The 18,687-nt window shown below is 43.2% G+C and overlaps 1 protein-coding gene across 2 annotated transcripts in view; it reads left to right on the forward strand.

The window, feature by feature from the left end:
• The window catches only part of LOC115193873 (bone morphogenetic protein receptor type-1A), a 72,506-nt gene that overhangs the window by 40,684 nt on the left and 13,135 nt on the right, over positions 1 to 18,687 (forward strand). Inside the window, exon 3 of one of the 2 annotated variants that reach the window (XM_029752987.1) lies at positions 9,910 to 10,263. In XM_029752987.1, the coding sequence (XP_029608847.1) occupies positions 10,197 to 10,263 (67 nt within the window). In that variant the 5' untranslated portion in view covers positions 9,910 to 10,196. Of the gene's footprint in view, positions 1 to 9,909; positions 10,273 to 18,687 lie in introns of both variants that reach the window. The other variant, XM_029752986.1, reaches the window with a different exon arrangement.

Consider the following 18,687-nt stretch of genomic DNA (forward strand, 5'->3'; position numbering starts at 1 on the left):
GCAGCGAGGCGGTCTTCAGCGCCAGGCTCATTTTACAGAGCTTTATTACTGTATGGGTGTAGCAGCGTCAGTCTCTCAGTTGAAGAGTGTATTAATGAATATGCTGACCCGAAAGAGAAGAATTCTGAGATTAACGTTTGTAAAATAGGCCTATTAGTTGTATACATTTTGCGAGGGTTGGACTTACCAAAATCATTCCCAACTCTGGCTCTACCATATGCAGCTTTAAGAGATTGTTCAGTCAAATCTAAATGTGTCAGAGGAATGAGTTACCATTTCAAATTCACCTCAGGTTAAACCGTTCTAGATGTGCTACCACTTGTCCTAAGAATATGCACCCTGCGGTGTTCTGAAACGATGCCAATTTCATTTCCATCATTGTTGTCTCTGACCTAATGGAGTGATTTTGACTCTTATCAGTTCACCTCAGTCTCCAGACGGGATTTAAAGACCTCTTTGGGAGCGTTTTCTCAGTGTTTTCCTGTCTGTAGCCACTCCTTGGATTTCCAGCCTATTGAATTTCCTGGCATCCATTGAGTGGTGCGACCCAGAATTCCTTCCCTAGGGGCATGACCATGCATCAGTGGTTCGCTATAAGAGTGATTATTCTATACAGGTGGCACCACCGTTTTCACATGACAATGCCCCCTTTCATTCTCTCCATCTGAGGGAAGAGTGAGCAGTGATGCAATTTTCCAACTACCTATAGGCCTACATGTTTCAGTAGACCTCTTGGTAGACGTTTTCCATTAGGGCAGTGGTATAAGGGTGCCTGGAGAAGTGGGCATACTCACATTTTGCCCAAAATGTCTCATCCGGCGAAGGAAAGGTGCACTGTGTGGATAAAGTTTGCAGGGTTTCACGTTCAAAATCACTTAAAACATCTTATTTTTAGTCCACAACAATGCTTGAAACCATATCAGGAGACCCTTTTTGGTGTCTGGGGAAAAATATAAATGTTTTTGAGAGGGGATTGTTGCCCTTCAATTCAGTTACCCACCTAGCAAGAGACGGTTTGGAGTTTGCAAAACAAAATCCCCTCCCGATTTGATACAAATCATAACATTCTGCCGGGTAAAATATAATCTACGCCAATTAGCAGATGCTTTAATCCAAAGTGATTTAGTCATGCGCTCAACCATTTTACGTATGGATGGCCCCGGGAACCGAACCATAATCCTGGCGTTGCAAGTGCCGTGCTCTACTGAGTCATACAGGACTACTACAGGTACATAGGGGTAGGCCTACTTTTTAGTCAACATTTAATTAGGAAGGTATTTTTGGGGGGACAGCGTTTAGAAATGTTCATTTCAAACAGCCCGTGATGACTGAACTGCACATCACCGATTCAACTAAGACTTCAGACCAAACTTTTACAATACCTTGTTTGCATACCCATTTGTTGCCTTAGTTAGCTGGTAGATACCATAAGTTGAAACATCTTTCCTACCGTACCGGCTACCGATGTGGTTTGAGAGCTGTGTGATCTTCCTGAATATATTCTGCTGAAACTAGGCTATATGTGCAGCTCGCGTGAATTTAGTTCACTTGCTTTGCGTTTTTCTGTAGGCTGGTTTGTGCATGATTTCGCCATTGTTCTACATATTTGAGAAGTCGTATTCCTACACTACTTTGATACGCATCAGGGATTAAGAAGTGAGTATACGCAATACCCACTGAAGAAGGAAAAAAAGGTGTGTGTATACGCTGTATCCCTGCGTAAAGCCCCCACTGCACCACTGCTTTAGGGTAAGGTACATTACCTGGATGGCCGCAACCAAGGTTTGAGAGTAAAATGAGTTATACCAGGTAAACATGTATACAGTGTTAATTCTGCTTCACCACCATCAACCCAAACACAAGTGCTCCCACCCAGACGATGGGGGATTTATTTTGTAATGCTACACTATATATACAAAAGTATGTTTTATAATCATTCAAATTAGGTGGATACGGTTATTTCATCCACACCCGTTGCTGACAGGTGTATGGAATTGAGCACAGCCATGCAATCTCCATAGACAAACATTGGCAGGAGAATGGCCTTACTGAAGAGCTCAATGACTTTCAACGTGGTACCGTCATAGGATGCCACCTTTCCAACAAGTCAGTTCGTGAAATTTTTGCTCAGCCACGATGTGGTAGGCCACACAAGCTCACAGAATGGGACCACCGAGTGCTGTAGCTTGTAAAAATAGTCTGTCCTCTGTTGCAATATTCACTACGAGTTACAAACTGCCTCTGGAAGCAACATCAGCACAAGAACTGTTCGTCGGGAGCTTCATGAAATGGGTTTCCATGGCCGAGCAGCCGCACACAAGCCTAAGATCACCATGCGCAATGCCAAGTGTCAGCTGGAGTGGTGTAAAGCTCGCCGCCATTGGACTCTGGAGCAGTGGAAACGCGTTCTCTGGAGTGGTGAATCACACTTCACCATCTGGCATTCCGACGGACTAATCTGGGTTTGGCGGATGCCAGGATAACGCTACCTGCCTGAATACATAGTGCTAACTGTAATACATAGTGCTAAGTTTGGTGGAGGAGGAATAATGGTCTGGGGCTGTTTTTCTTGGTTCGGGCTAGGGATGTGATTTTCAGTGACGGGAAATCTTAACGCTACAGCATAAAATGCAATCTAGATGGTTCTGTGCTTCCAACTTTGTGGCAACAGTTTGGGGAATGCCCTTTCCTGTTTAAACATGACAATGCTCCCTTGCACAAAGCGAAGTCCATACAGAAATGGTTTGTCGAGATCGGTGTGGAAGAACTTGGCTGGCCTGCACAGAGCCCTGACCTCAACCCTATCGAACACCTTTGGGATGAATTGGAACGTCGACTGTGAGCTTAGCCTAATTGCAACATCAGTGCCCAACCTCACTAATGCTTGTGGCTGAATGGAAGTCAGTCCCTGCAGCAATGTTCCCACATCAAGTGGAAAGCCTTCCCAAAAGAGTGGAAGCTGTTATAGCAGAAAAGGGGGACCAACTCCATATTAATGCCCATAATTTTGGAAAGAGATGTTCGATGAGCAGGTGTCAACAGACTGTTGGTCATGTAGCGTAGTCTGCTAGCTCTCTCTTACAAGTCATAAGAAGATCTCGCGGAGTCCTGGGCCATGTAGAGGTGTAGGCGTTAGTACTCAGCAAAAAGTTACCTGACACCATCGCAGAGACTAGAGGATGACAATCTTCAGCCTCTTAAGCCCAAGACCACTTTTTTTTTTTTTTTAGTACCTCAATGTTAGTCTCATTCTCCTTTTGATTGTAGGTGGGGGTTTTTAACAGTTGTTGCCTGTCTTAACTGTAGGCTATGCCCTTTGTTGGTTACTTTACTAGTCAGTTCTTTCCTCTTTTGTTGGCTTCTGTTAATCTCAGAGAAAAGCCAGCAGCTACGCTAGTATCTAGAGACTGTTGTTGAAGGGATAGTGTGTCTCCATGTCAATCAGCAACCCCAGCTGTTATGTTTGTGCCCTGTTCATCTCATGTTTGGGAAGGGAAGTGTATGTGTCAGGGGTGATGGGGACAGCTTCCTGCTCTGCCATAATGGCAGAGCAGGAAGCTCTGCCAGTCCACCCATTATGGCAGAATTGACTCGAATGGGGGGGACGCCCGTTCTATTTATTCTATTTCTATGGTAGCACATGCAGTCAGGAGAAAATATGCGGAAATAAATAATACATGCTATTTGAACGGTTATTACGGTGACCGCGGTCATTTGGCTGGCCAATTATTGTCATCTAAAGCTCCGTGACAGTCACAGCCCTACTCACAACAGGCTTTTCCTCTGCATGCCTCATCTTGCCTCCACCTGATAGGGGTAGATTTAGGGATGTGACAAACGGACAATTTTGCTTAACGTATAAACTGCAATTTTATTTTCTGGTTTTGCTTTTAAAAAGATAACAAAAAAATCATTAAAATTCCACATGAATTCATAATGCAGAATAATGGTCCATTTATGCATGTATGACGCTAGAGCCGGGCAATGAAGTTTTATCTACCGCAGTCATATACCCTTTAAAGAGCCTCGGCTACAGCACGTTTGTTTGTCTGTAAAGGGTACACTACGGCTTTTGAAATGTCGACACGAAACCTTCTCTAGAGATGGTTTTGAAACTCCACTGAACAAGTATTTTACTTGTCTGTAAAGGAATGCTGCTTCTGAAGCGGGACGAACGTCCATCACTAGGCGACCGGAACCAGGGCTCGACGTTAACTTCTACAATGTTCAAAATGATGTGGCTTATTTAATGGAATGTATGTTTTGGAATGTCAGTTGAGCTAAATCAACAAATCACAGCACTTATTTTAGCACACATTTGACTTCCTGCTTTGCTCGTAAAAAGTAGTCGGACAAAAATAATATAGACTTAAGTTGTCCGAATGAACAAGTAAAAAATAAATAATAATCACATCACTATCAAACAATTACTCCGATCAGAATTGGATCAGAGGTCAACATTGGAATAATATTCAAATCTATTTTTCACTTAAGCCTACATTAATCCTAAAGTCTACATATTAGGCATAAACTACAGCCTCGTCCAAACGATGCTGACGTGAGGCACCAGAAAATGTAGCCAAACTTTAATAAGACTTTTAATTACATAGATAGAGGCTAAACGCCAGTCATGTTTGACAAATGGAATGAAGGACAATTAACTAACTTCTAAAAGCACGGTTCGTTCAGCTCAAATGGTCATTGAAATGCTGAGGGAATTATCGTAAACGCTTAATATGCCATTGAAACCAGCCTTTTTGTCATGTTCTATTGGTTGTCAAATTAACTTTATTTTATTGTACTGCAGCCAAAGGCAGAATCCTAGTCCTATTAGGAACTCATCCTAGTTGTTGTTGATAGATTCCCCCTCTTTCTATGTTTTTCTAATTGAGATGATCATCTCTGTCACATGAAACCGCTCGCGGCGCGCTGTTGAGAATGGTGTTTTCCCAGTCATTGCATTTTGCTATATACGTGCATAGGCTTATAATCGCTTACAGCCATGTGCGCATTGTTGAGCTTATAATATGAAGAAATAAGACGTTATCAACATTTTAAGCTAAACTGTCTGATGTGTTGCATCTGCCTCATTGCTCTCTGAACTGTCCCAGAGTCTGTTTTGAACCGTATACATTTTCTTTATTGTCTGAAGGACGACGGGACACCCTTAATTTTGAACCCTGGTTGGGAATTATTTTATAACGACAATTATTTTGTTGTAATTGTAATGTTGCAATATTTTATAGGATAGCATGGGTGGCCAACCACCCTCCAGGAAAGCCTTAAAGGGGCAGTGTTGTATTTTGAGATAGGCTTCAATATGCAAGAAGCCAATAGGCAGGGTGTAGCCCACAGTTTTGTATGATTATCTATGGTATTTTGTAAAGTGGTTCCTTGCATCATACATTGATGTGAAAAAAACATATTTTGGGGTGGGGGACGACAGGTGACTTGAGTCCTACATGGCAAAAAAAGTTAATGTCAAACCCTGAAAACTGCCAATCAAATAATCTTGAGCTCCCTGCTCGCAGACCACTCTCCTAAAAAATGACTTAAGTTTAAATACTGTGATTTTACCAAGACATTTAGTAGAAAGAACACACTTCTTCCGCTAGGTATTGTTGTTGAATGTAGGAGACTTGATTAGTTGCCGTACTTCCGAGAACACAAACACTTGCATCTTTTATAGCGGGCTACCAAGGAACAGAGAGAGAGGGGAGGGGCACAGTGTAGTCAGGTCGGCCACCAGGCAGACTGTCGGAATCGTGAACTAGGCCTATTCATCGGCAATCAAAAGCTGTTTCTCGCAATGGAATGCCGTATTTCTTGGCTTGCAATGTCTCGCAACTTCAGTAAAGCAGGGCCTGTCATCAAGAAATAGTCTAGGATATTCTACACCCAACAGACCGAAGACTGAACACACACTTGCATCATTAGCAAAGAGGGGGGAAAAAAATTGTGTGTGGGGGGGGTCAAAACTGTTTTTCCGTTAGTGACTTTTCTTAACGTTAAGGATAAGTAGTAGCAACTCCTCTCCCAGGCCTGAGATTGTTTGTTTGTATTATGTCTTCATTGCAATGTTGTTTTGTTATTTGGCTTAATGTAACGGAGATTGCGTATCCATTTGATTAGACTACCACTTTGGTAAAGTTCTAACCTTGATTTGTCTCAGTATTGGTCTGCACACCGGTTTATGAAAGAAGTGTACAACTCTTAGTCATTCGAAGAGATACAAACTGCTAGCTACAGTTGTCGTCCTGACCATCACCCCTTAACACACTTGTTCCCTTTCTCTCTCTCTCTCTCTCTCCAGCTTTCCATTCTCTCCATCCCACCTAATCCCTCACACACACGGTGTGTCCTGCTGCTCTCCCTCTTTAAAGGTGCCTGGTTGGCTGTCTTGTCCCCCAGCCTTGAGGAGGCCTTCTTTGTTCCCTCATTACCCAGTCAGGGATGTGTGAAAAGTGGGGCACAGGTCGGGGCTCTTTGTCCCCCTCGGGCAAATCAAAAGTGACAGACACCGGCCGTTCCGCCACTAATTTGTCGTCCCCCCCTCGGAACGGGCACTTCTCAGGGCTGCTAATTGCAGTGAGACGCGCAGGGAACAGACACATCTCGTTATTAACGCTGGACGAGGCCAACACGGGTAATTGCGGAACATCCTTCAACAAATAATTTGGGCATGTTTAGCCATTCAAGAGTAGCGCCAGCCTGACCGGGGTCGCGGGGTCAAGCCGGCAAAGATGGACAACATAAAAAGGGGAGAATGGAGTGCAGTTTTGGCTTCTCGAGGGGTTCTCATCCGAGGCTGGTTGTCACCCCACATGTTCGTTAGCTATTAGAGCGACAGAGAGCCCTGCCTTGCCCCATTGGCTTTGTCCCTCTGATCACTAAAATGTAAGGTTAGAAGTCAGCAGGGTCATATCAGCCTTATATCATTCTCACCATTTATGCCGCGTTCAAGACAACTTGGAAACTCTGACATTTCTGACTTGGAAACTCGTTGTAGAAAGATGAGCAGTTTCCCACTTAAAAAGTATCAGAATCAATCAATAGGAAGCTCTCCGCAAAAAAACTTTCCCAAGTTTTAACTCGGAGGTTCCAAGTTTCCGTGTTGTCTTGAAAGCACCATTAGCCCCAGCACCTCTTGCATCAGCCATGTAATGCCACAATGGAATCACATGTTCAAATGACAGGGGAAGCGTTCTGCTTCGTTAAAAGATATTAAGATAGTAGAGCATTGCACCTTTTTCCCAATACCTATTCCCAACCGATCATAAGTGGCTTTTCTGTCTGCTGTTTTTGGCCGAAGGAGCTGATCTAATCGGTTGGGAAGCCGCTGCTGCGTCATTTTGTTCTGTCAGAGTAACATCCTCTAGTGGAAAATCCATTTGTTAGTTGGGAGGAGTGTTAAGGTGTCTGCAGGCTTCCCAGCAGAAACACTTTGGAATAGTTTGTGCATATATTATGACGACATTTTGTGACGTTGTTTGTTTTGGACTTCGGTAAGTTTTTTAAAAAGTTTTTTAAACATTTTAATAAAAATGTTTTCTTTGATTGTTCAGGCACATTTTTTCATGAGGCAAGCCAAAGTCAGTAGCCAAAGTCTACGCCCCTTCGTCGGTGATTGGTCAACAGTAGGGATTCTTTAGTCAAGTCTTTGTTGACATTCAATGAGAGACGACTCGTTTTCATGCACATTTTGTCATTGAAAAATACTGCACCACACTAAGATCTCATTGGCAAAAACATCAAAATTAATGACATGAGTTATTTTAGATTAATTTGGACTATTTTGAGGAAGTGTAGAGCGCATTAGGAAAGTATTCAGACCCCTTCACTTTTTCCACATTTTGTTTACATTACAGCCTTATTCTAAAATGTATAATTATATTTTTTTTCTCATCGATCTACACACAATATCCCATAATCACAAAACAAAAACAATTTTGTATTTTTTGCACACACACAAACCCCCGTAAATATCATATTTACACAAGAATTCGGACCCTTTACTCAACACCTTTTGGCAGTGATTACAGCCTTGAGTCTTCTTGGGTATGATGCTACAAGCTTGGCACACCTGTATTTGGGGAGTTCCTCCCATTCTTCTCTGTAGATCATCTCAAGCTCTCAGGTTGGATGGGGAGGGTCGCTGCACAGCTATTTTTAGGTCTCTCCAGAGATGTTCGATCGGGTTCAAGTCCGGGCTCTGACTGGGCCCCTCAAGGACATTCATAGACTTGTTCCAAAGCCACTCCTGCATTGTCTTGGCTGTGTGCTTAGGGTCATTGTCCTGTTGGAAGGTGAACCTTCGCCCCAGTCTGAGGTCCTGAGTGCTCTGGAGCAGGTTTTCATCAAGGATCTCACTGTACTTTGCTCCGTTCATCTTTCCCTCGATCCTGACTGGTCTCTCCGTCCCTGCAGCTGAAAAACATCCCCACAGCATGATGCTGTCACCACCATGCTTCACCGTAGGGATGATGCCAGGTTTCTTCCAGACCTGGCACTTGGCATTCAGGCCAAATAGTTCCATTTTGGTTTCATCAGACCAGAGAATCTTGTTTCTCATGATCTGAGAGTCCTTTAGGGGCATTTTAGCAAACTCCAAGTGGGCTGTCATGTGCCTTTTTACTGAGGAGTGGCTTCTTTCTGGCCACTCTTCCATAAAGGTGTGATTTGGTGGAGTGCTGCAGAGATGGTTGTCTTTCTGGAAGGTTCTCCCATCTCCACAGAGGAACTGTGGAGCTCTGTCAGAGAGACCATTGGGTTCTTGGTCACCTCCCTCACCAAGGCCCTTCTCCCCCGATTGCTCAGTTTGGCCGGGTGGCCAGCACTAGGGAGAGTCTTGGTGGTTTCAAACTTCCATTTAAGAATGATGGAGGCACTGTGTTCTTGGGGACTTTCAATGCTGCAAAAATGTTTTGGTACACTTCCCCAGATCTGTGCCTCGACACAATCCTGTCTCGAAGCTCTACAGACAATTCCTTTGACCTCATGGCTTGGTTTTTGCCCTGACATGCACTGTCAACTGTGGGACCTTTATATAGATAGGGGTGTTCCTTTCCAAATCATGTCCAGTCAATTTAGTTTACCACAGGTGGACTCCAATGAAGTTGTAGAAACATCTCATGGATGATCAATGGAAACAGGATGCACCTGAGCTTAATTTCGAGTCTCATAGCAAAGGTTATGTATGCTTATGTAAATAAGGTATTTCTGTTTTATTTGTAATACATTTGCAAAACTGTCTAAACCTATTTTCGCTTTGTCATTATGGGGTATTTTGTGCAGATTGAGGATTTTTATTTATTTCATCAATTTTAGAAAGGCTGTGACATATCAAAATGTGGAAAAAAATAAGGGGTCTTGTATACTTTACAAATGCATTGGCTGTGGCGTCTCAAAATGGACAAACCGTACTATTGACGCTTTTTTCTCATTTTTCAAGAAAATGACTTAAGGGAGTATGCGAGCACACTCGTTCGGTTTGCCTAGCCGACTTGGGCTAGGCGCCAGCCGAACTGTAGCATACTGTCGCCTTTACCCTCTTTTGATGCTGTCACTCTTCTCAGGGCAGTTTGAGAGGAGCAGTGATGCCCCCAGTGAACATTGTTGTCTTTATCCACCACAGTCTGGTATGTTTGCTCCCAATTTGTGCTAAATTGCTCAGCAAATCTGATAACATGCAGCCGAGGGCTTACAAAGACAATAGGGGTTGACTGTCAGTGTCAACCCGCTGGCCTCTCCAAACTTGATCACAACATTGCTGTGCAAGGGCCTGCCACTTTGCAGTGACACATGCAAGGAAAATGCAGGTTGTAAAATGGCGTTCAAGTGTTCTAGAAGCTTTGTTTTATACTGTACTTCCTCTCTAACAATATTTCCCTTTTCTCTCTAATTTTCCAGGGTTTCCAACCGAGGTAGCCTGTGAGAAGGAAGATTTTGAGTTTTTGGTTTTTGTGCCATCCTACCCATCCTCCCTCACCCACTCGCCTCACCCTCCACGTACATATTCACCCGTACCTCTACTCCCCCAACGGGGGAAAACTATGCTCCTGTTCTCCCTGAGCTGAACCAGGAAGGGACAGGACGAGGCACACCATCAGAGCCCACAGGGGTGACCACCAGTGACCAACAAGCTCCCACAGAGTGCAGTCCAGCCCAGTCAAGTCTCAACAAGTCACTGTGCCAAGATGACAGTGCTTCCCTTTTACATCGCTGCGGTGGGAGTCTGCATCCTACTGGTGATCAGAGCTGAAGGTATTCAAAGTAAGACTGGCTCCTCTGTTATTGTAGTCCTCTGCTGTTGTCCCACTGCCCCCACCACCTCTCTTATTACTACGCACAACTGTCTGTGCCTCCCATTCTTTAGTTGGAAGGATACTCTAATATGCTGTTTTTGATGGAAGGTTATAGGGTAACTAACTGTGTGTTGGGGGAATTGCTCATAAATATTCATAGTTGTACCTGATTGAATTGTACCTGATCTAGGACTATCCCAGACTAAAAAACATCTTGGTTGACCAAGAGTCGTCTGTTCTTTTGACCAATTTATTAACCTTGTATTTTTCCATATATAGACACATCCTATGTAATTGAATCAAATCAACTGTATGCACGGAGCTTGTCTACTGCTTTAAGCGAACTGTTTGATGAAATAATTAAGACACATAAATGACTAGAGGGAGTCCGACCACAATTGATTTGATTGTGCCGCCTGGCTCAGACTTACAGCGCCTGACTGTGACTAGCACCTGTTGTCTCCTTCCTCCCTGCTGCAGTGACTACCACAGAATGTCCGTGTGTATAGCTCTGTTCATGTTGTTGAAGCTGCAACATAATTACAGCCATTTCTAACTGAAAAGGCATCTTACCGAAATCCCTCGTTTGTTTAGGGAAAAACATTCCCTCACCCCTTGCTCTCTTTACATAACACATGTATGCTTCACATGCACATGACCAATAGGGCCTGACCTATAGCGTATCATAATCACATCAACAAATTGGTTATATAAAGACTGAACACCGTAACACATATGAAAGCAAAATAGATGCAGAGGATGTGAAAAACTCAAAACGGAGAATGTGTTTACTGGTTGCTCAGGAGGTAAAGGGGAAGTAAGATGTGTTGAATACATTTGGCTAGTTGTGGAAAATATTGGAGATAAAGGTAAAATAAGGTATGGAGCAAGCGCTGTGTGGATATTATGTGTACCAAACAGGTGCTGTTAGATTACAATATTTTTCTGACCATTTGGAACAATGTAAACAACACTGAATAAATTATAAGCGTACTAGAGTATTTTCTTTTGTATGTATGTATGTATGTATGTATGTATGTATGTATGTATGTATGTATGTGTTTTTTTTTGTAAGGTCTTTATTACATCAGACTAGAAAAGTCATTCATTTGTGAATGCAATTTCCGAAATGGAATGGTTTAGGCCTATTTATTGTTTATGCCAATTATTAAATTGTCACTTAATTTTATTTTAAAACTAAAGCGCTTGATTGCATGTCACGTCATTAATGGCTCGTATGCTGTGTCATGACATGAACAAATAATTTATTGATACAGTAGCCTATATAAGTATTGAAATTATAGGCCTAAGTAAGTTACGGTACTACGACTTTATTTTTATTTATTTTATTTCACCTTTATTTAACCAGGTAGGCAAGTTGAGAACAAGTTCTCATTTACAATTGCGACCTGGCCAAGATAAAGCAAAGCAGTTCGACAACATACAAAAACACAGAGTTACACATGGAGTAAAACAACATACAATCAATGATGCAGTAGAAAAAAAAAATTAAAAAAAATAAACGGGTTACACTCTTACGCTCTTAAGCCTACAGCTCGATGGCGGTTATTCAAGGCTGCTATACTAACACGGAACCCAAACCGGCTGCGTGCATGCGCCATCGTGCATACATTTATTTTGTCCCCCTACACCACACGCGACCACAACACGCAGGTTAAAATATCAAAACAAACTCTGAACCAATGACATTAATTTGGGGACAGGTCGAAAAGCATTAAACATTTATGGCAATTTAGCTAGTTAGCTTGCACTTGCTAGCTAATTTGTCCTGGGATATAAACATTGAGTTGTTATTTTACCTGAAATGCACAAGGTCCTCTACTCCGACAATTAATCCACACATAAAACGGTCAACCGAATCATTTCTAGTCATCTCTCCTGCTTCCAGGCTTTTTCATCTGCCATCTGAACTTTTTCATAGTATTACTACACCGACCGACAACACAGTTCGTCTTTCAATCACCCATGTGGGTATAACCAATGAGGAGATAGCACGTGGGTGCCTGCTTCTATAAACCAATGAGGAGATGGGAGAGGCAGGACTTGCAGCGCGATCTGCGTCAGAAATAGAAAGGACTTCTATTTTAGCCCTTGGCAAGACAGACGCTCGTTGACGCGCGCAATAATTGAATAACATAGATTTCGAAATTTATTTTGCAACGCTAGCGCATGCGACGCGAGCGGTGTAGTCAGGGTATAAGCCTACTAATTATGACATATCCATTTCGCAAGCATTTTGCTACTCCCGCAATAACATCTGCTAAACACGTATGTGACCAATAAAATGTTATTTAATAATGTTATTCAATGATGATCATAATAACAACAATAAGGAGATCGAGGAAAGAGGGTTATTAGAAATACAATATGTATGACCATTTTGAACATTTGTGAACAAAACAAAATAAATTATAAAAAAGAAAGTGTAAAGCCTTTATTACTTAATAGCAAAGATTAAAAACAGCTGAATTTGGGAAATTGTTGCATGAGGATTGGTGCTCATGGAATAGGTAGGCTATCAACCAAACAGGCAACAGAAGCAGGATCTGTCTTATTTCTGTAGATATGCAGTGCCTCCATAAAGTGTTCAAGACCCCTTGACTTTTTCCACATTTTGTTACATTACAGCTTTACCCTAAAATGTATTTCGAAAACAATATCCTAAGCATTCTACACACAATAACGAAATCAGGTTTGCAAATATATTCAAAACAGGAATGCCTTATTTACGTAAGTATTCAGACCCTTCGCTATGAGACTCGAAATTGAGCTCAGGTGCATCCTGTTTCCATTGATCATCCTTGATGTTTCTACAACTTGATTGGAGTACACCTGTGGCAAATTAAATTGATTGGAAATGATTTGGACAGGCACACACCTGTCTATATAAGGTCCCACAGTTGACAGTGCATGTCAGAGCAAGTTTGGAACCACCAAGACTCTTCCTAGAGCTGGCTGCCCAGCCAAACTGAGCAATAGGGGAGAAGGGCTTTGTTCAGGGAGGTGACCAAGAACCAGATGGTCACTCTGACAGAGCTCTAGAGTTCCTCTGTGGAGATGGAAAAACCTTCCAGAAGGACAATCATCTCTGCAGCACTCCACCAATCAGGCCTGTATGGTAGAGTGGCCAGACGGAACCCACTCCTCATTAAAAGGCACATGACAGCTCGATTGGAGTTTGCGAAAAAGCCCCTAAAGGACTCTGACCATGAGAAACAAGATTCTCTGATCTGATGAAACCTGAATGCCAAACGTCACATCTGGAAGAAACCTGGCACCATCCCTACGGTGAAGCATGGTGGTGGCAGTATCATGCTGTGGCAATGTTTTTCAGCAGCAGGGACTGGATGACTAGTCAGAATCGAGAGAAAGATGAACGGAGTAAAGTACAGAGATCCTTGATGAAAACCTACTCCAGAGCACTCAGGACCTCAGACTGGGGCGACGGTTCACCTTCCAACAGGACAACGACCTTATGCACACAGCCAAGACAACGCAGGAGTGGCTTCGGGATAAGTCTGAATGTCCTTGAGTGGCCCAGCCAGAGCCTGGACTTGAACCCAATCGAACATCTCTGGAGAGACCTGAAAATAGCTGTGCAGCAACGCTCCCCATCCAACCTGACAGAGCTTGAGAGGATCTGCAGAGAAGAATGGGAGAAGCTCCCCAAATACAGGTGTGCCAGGCTTGTAGCGTCTTACCCAAAAAGATTTGATGCTGTAATCGCTGCCAAAGTTGCTTCAACAAAGTACTGAGTAAAGGGTCTCAATACTCTCCAACCTCTCAGTTCCTCCACCCACACATGCTATGACATCTTCTGGTTTCAATGATGTTTCTAGAGACAATATCTCTCTCATCATCACTAAATGCCTAGGTTTACCTCCTCTGTATTCACATCCCACCATACCTTTGTCTGTACATTATACCTTGAAGCTATTTTATCGCCCCCAGAAACCTGCTCCTTTTTCTCTCTATTCTGGACGTCACAGACGACCAATTCTTATAGCTTTTAGCCATACCCTCATACTCATTCTTCTCTGCTCATCTGGGGATGTAGAGGTGAATCCAGGTCCTGCAGTGCCTGGCTCTACTCCTACTCCCCAGGCGCTCTCTTTTGATGACTTCTGTAACCGTAATAGCCTTGGTTTCATGCATGTGAACATTAGAAGCCTCCTCCCTAAGTTTGTTTTATTCACTGCTTTAGCACACTCTGCCAACCCGGATGTCCTAGCTGTGTCTGAATCTTGGCTTAGGAAGTCCACCAAAAACTCTGAAATCTTCATCCCTAACTACAACGTTTTCAGACAAGATAGAACGACCAAAGGGGGCGGTGTTGCAATCTACTGCAGAGATAGCCTGCAGAGCTCTGTCCTGCTATCCAGGTCTGTACCCAAACAATTTGAACTTCTACTTTTAAAAATCCACCTCTCCAAAAACAAGTCTCTCACCGTCGCCGCCTGCTATAGACCCCCCTCGGCCCCTAGCTGTGCTCTGGACACCATATGTGAACTGATTGCCCCCTATCTATCTTCAGAGCTCGTGCTACTAGGTGACCTAAACTGGGACATGCTTAACACCCCAGCCATCCTACAATCCAAGCTTGATGCCCTCAATCTCTCACAAATTATTAATGAACCCACCAGGTACAACCCCAAAGCCGCAAACACTGGCACCCTCATAGATATCATCCTAACCAACGTGCCCTCTAAATACACCTCTGCTGTTTTCAACCAAGATCTCAGCGATCACTGCCTCATTGCCTGCACCCGTAATGGGTCAGCGATCAAACGACCTCCACTCATCACTGTCAAACGCTCCCTGAAACATTTTAACGAGCAAGCCTTTCTAATCGACCTGGCCCTGGTATCCTGGAAGGATATTGACCTCATCCCGTCAGTAGAGGATGCCTGGTTATTTTTTTTAAATGCCTTCCTCACCATCTTAAATAAGCATGCCCCTTTCAAGAAATTTAGAATCAGGAACAGATATAGCCCTTGGTTCTCCCCAGACCTGACTGCCCTTAACCAACACAAAAATATCCTGTGGCGTTCTGCATTAGCATCGAACTGCCCCCGCGATATGCAACTTTTCAGGGAAGTTAGAAACCAATACACGCAGGCAGTTAGAAACGCCAAGGCTAGCTTTTTCAAACAGAAATTTGCTTCCTGCAACTCAAATTCTAAAAAGTTCTGGGACATTGTAAAGTCCATGGAGAATAAGAACACCTCCTCCCAACTGCCCACTGCACTGAGGATAGGAAACTCTGTCACCACCGATAAGCCCACTATAATTGAGAATTTCAATAAGCATTTTTCTACGGCTGGCCATGCTTTCCACCTAACTACCCCTACTGCATTCAACAGCACTGCACCCCCCACAGCTACTCGCCCAAGCCTCCCCCATTCTCCTTCTCCCAAATCCATTCAGCTGATGTTCTGAAAGAGCTGCAAAATCTGGACCCCTACAAATCAGCTGGGCTTGACAATCTGGACCCTTTATTTCTAAAATTATCTGCCGAAATTATTGCAACCCCTATTACTAGCCTGTTCAACCTCTCTTTCGTGTCGTCTGAGATTCCCATAGATTGGAAAGCAGCTGCTGTCATCCCCCTCTTCAAAGGAGGTGACACTCTTGACCCAAATTGCTACAGACCTATATCCATCCTACCCTGCCTTTCTAAGGTCTTCGAAAGCCAAGTCAACAAACAGATTACCGACCATTTCGAATCCCACCGCACCCTCTCCACTATGCAATCTGGTTTCAGAGCTGGTCATGGGTGCACCTCAGCCACGCTCAAGGTCCTAAACGACATCGTAACCGCCATCGATAAGAAACAATACTGTGCTGCCGTATTCATTGACCTGGCCAAAGCTTTTGACTCTGTTAATCAACACATCCTCATCGGCAGACTCAGTAGCCTTGGTTTCTCAAACGATTGCGTCGCCTGGTTCACCAACTACTTCTCTGATAGAGTTCAGTGTGTCAAATCGGAGGGCCTGCTGTCCGGACCTCTGGCAGTCTCTATGGGGGTACCACAGGGTTCAATTCTTGGGCCAACTCTTTTCTCTGTATACATCAATGATGTCGCTCTTGCTGCTGGTGATTCTCTGATCCACCTCTACGCAGACGACACCATTCTGTATACTTCTGGCCCTTCTTTGGTCACTGTGTTAACAACCCTCCAGACGAGCTTCAATGCCATACAACTCTCCTTCTGTGGTCTCCAACTGCTCCTAAATACAAGTAAAACTAAATGCATGCTCTTCAACCGATCGCTGCCTGCACCTGCCCGCCTGTCCAGCATCACTGCTCTAGACGGTTCTGACTTAGAATTTGTGGACAACTACAAATACCTAGGTGTCTGGTTAGACTGTAAACACTCCTTCCAGACTCACATCAATCATCTCCAATCCAAAGTTAAATCTAGAATTGGCTTCCTATTTCGCAACAAAGCATCCTTCACTCATGCTGCCAAACATACCCTCGTAAAACTGACCATCCTACCAATCCTCGACTTCGGCGATGTCATTTACAAAATAGCCTCCAATACCCTACTCAACAAGCTGGATGCAGTCTATCACAGTGCCATCCGTTTTGTCACCAAAGCCCCATATACCACCCACCACTGCGTCCTGTACGCTCTCGTTGGCTGGCCTTCGCTTCATAATCGTCGCCAAACACATTGGCTCCAGGTCATCTACAAGACCCTGCTAGGTAAAGTCCCCCCTTATCTCCGCTCACTGGTCACCATAGCAGCACCCACCTGTAGCACGCGCTCCAGCATGTATATCTCTCTGGTCACCCCTAAAGCCAACTCCTCCTTTGGTCGTCTCTCCTTCCAGTTCTCTGCTGCCAATGACTGGAACGAACTACAAAAATCTCTGAAACTGGAAACACTTATCTCCCTCACTAGCTTTAAGCACCAGCAATCAGAGCAGCTCCCAGATCACTGCACCTGTACATAGCCCATCTATAATTTTAGCCCAAACTACTACCTCTTCCCCTACTGTATTTATTTATTTATTATTTTGCTCCTTTGCACCATATTATTTATATTTTAACTTTGAACTTTCTTCAAATTACAAATCTACCATTCCAGTGTTTTACTTGCTATACTTTATTTACTTTGCCACCATGGCCTTTACCTCCCTTATCTCACCTCATTTGCTCACATTGTATATAGACTTATTTTTCTACTGTATTATTGACTGTATGTTTGTTTTACTCCATGTGTAACTCTGTTTTTGTATGTTGTCGAACTGCTTTGCTTTATCTTGGCCAGGTCGCAATTGTAAATGAGAACTTGTTCTCAACTTGCCTACCTGGTTAAATAAAGGTGAAATAAATAAATAAAATATACTTATGTAAATGTAATTTCAGTTTTTATTTGTAATAAATTAGCAAAGATTTCTAAACTGTTTTTGCTTTGTAATTATGGGGTGTTGATTTGAGGGGAAAAAAGTTGAATCCATTTTAGAATAAGGCTGTAACGAAGCAATGTGGAGAAGGTCAAGGGGTCTGAATACTTTCCTAATGCAATGTGTATATATGGATTATTTTCCAGGCACATTTTAAGTTAGTCTATTGATTATAGACCTAATTAAGTTGGTTTCCTCTCGCCTCACTCTTCTTTTTGTCTCCTAACTCCGCTGCTGCCTCCGCTGCATTGTTCTCAACACCAAGATGCTGGTTAACTTTGCTATAATGCACAAAGCAACATCGCCTAGTAAAAGGCTCCAATTCAACAGCGCATTAATGTGTTTCAGAACCTCTGACAGCGACCACTATCCAACCCGGGAGAAAGAGTCTTTGTTATAAAATAATATTTTTATTAGTGTTGCACTGTTGTTCTTTCATAATATAACCATATGCAATTTCAGTAGCACATGTCTTAGAGTGATGGACTGTGCCATCCAAACGGCCTCCACAATGGATCAGTCCACTCACAGGCGCCAATCAGACCCTGTCTGTCTTGTACACCATGAATTTATTTATATATATTTTTTTGCTACTGCTTGACTAAAGAAATCTCGAACGACCAACAGCCTATCAATCAACCAGTCGACTAAATGGGGTCAGCCCTAACATGATACCAACACTTTCTCACCAAAGCATACTAACCAGAAGTCCACTGGCAGGCTCTGATAATAAAATCGAGTTCCTAACATCTATTACCACTTGCGGTCTAAGTTCGAATTCCCTATGGTGCAAAAAAAATGATATTTGGAACGTGGACTCACATTTATTGCGATATTGTTTTGGGAAGAATCATGCGAACATGAAAATGAAGATTAGGAGCTCAATTCAATCCAACCCGCATTGCAGTATTTACGCTGTAGCTCTTTTTCCAATTGTCAAATGA

This window comes from Salmo trutta, chromosome 5 (assembly GCF_901001165.1).
Source record: "Salmo trutta chromosome 5, fSalTru1.1, whole genome shotgun sequence".
Taxonomy (NCBI): Eukaryota; Metazoa; Chordata; class Actinopteri; order Salmoniformes; family Salmonidae; genus Salmo; species Salmo trutta.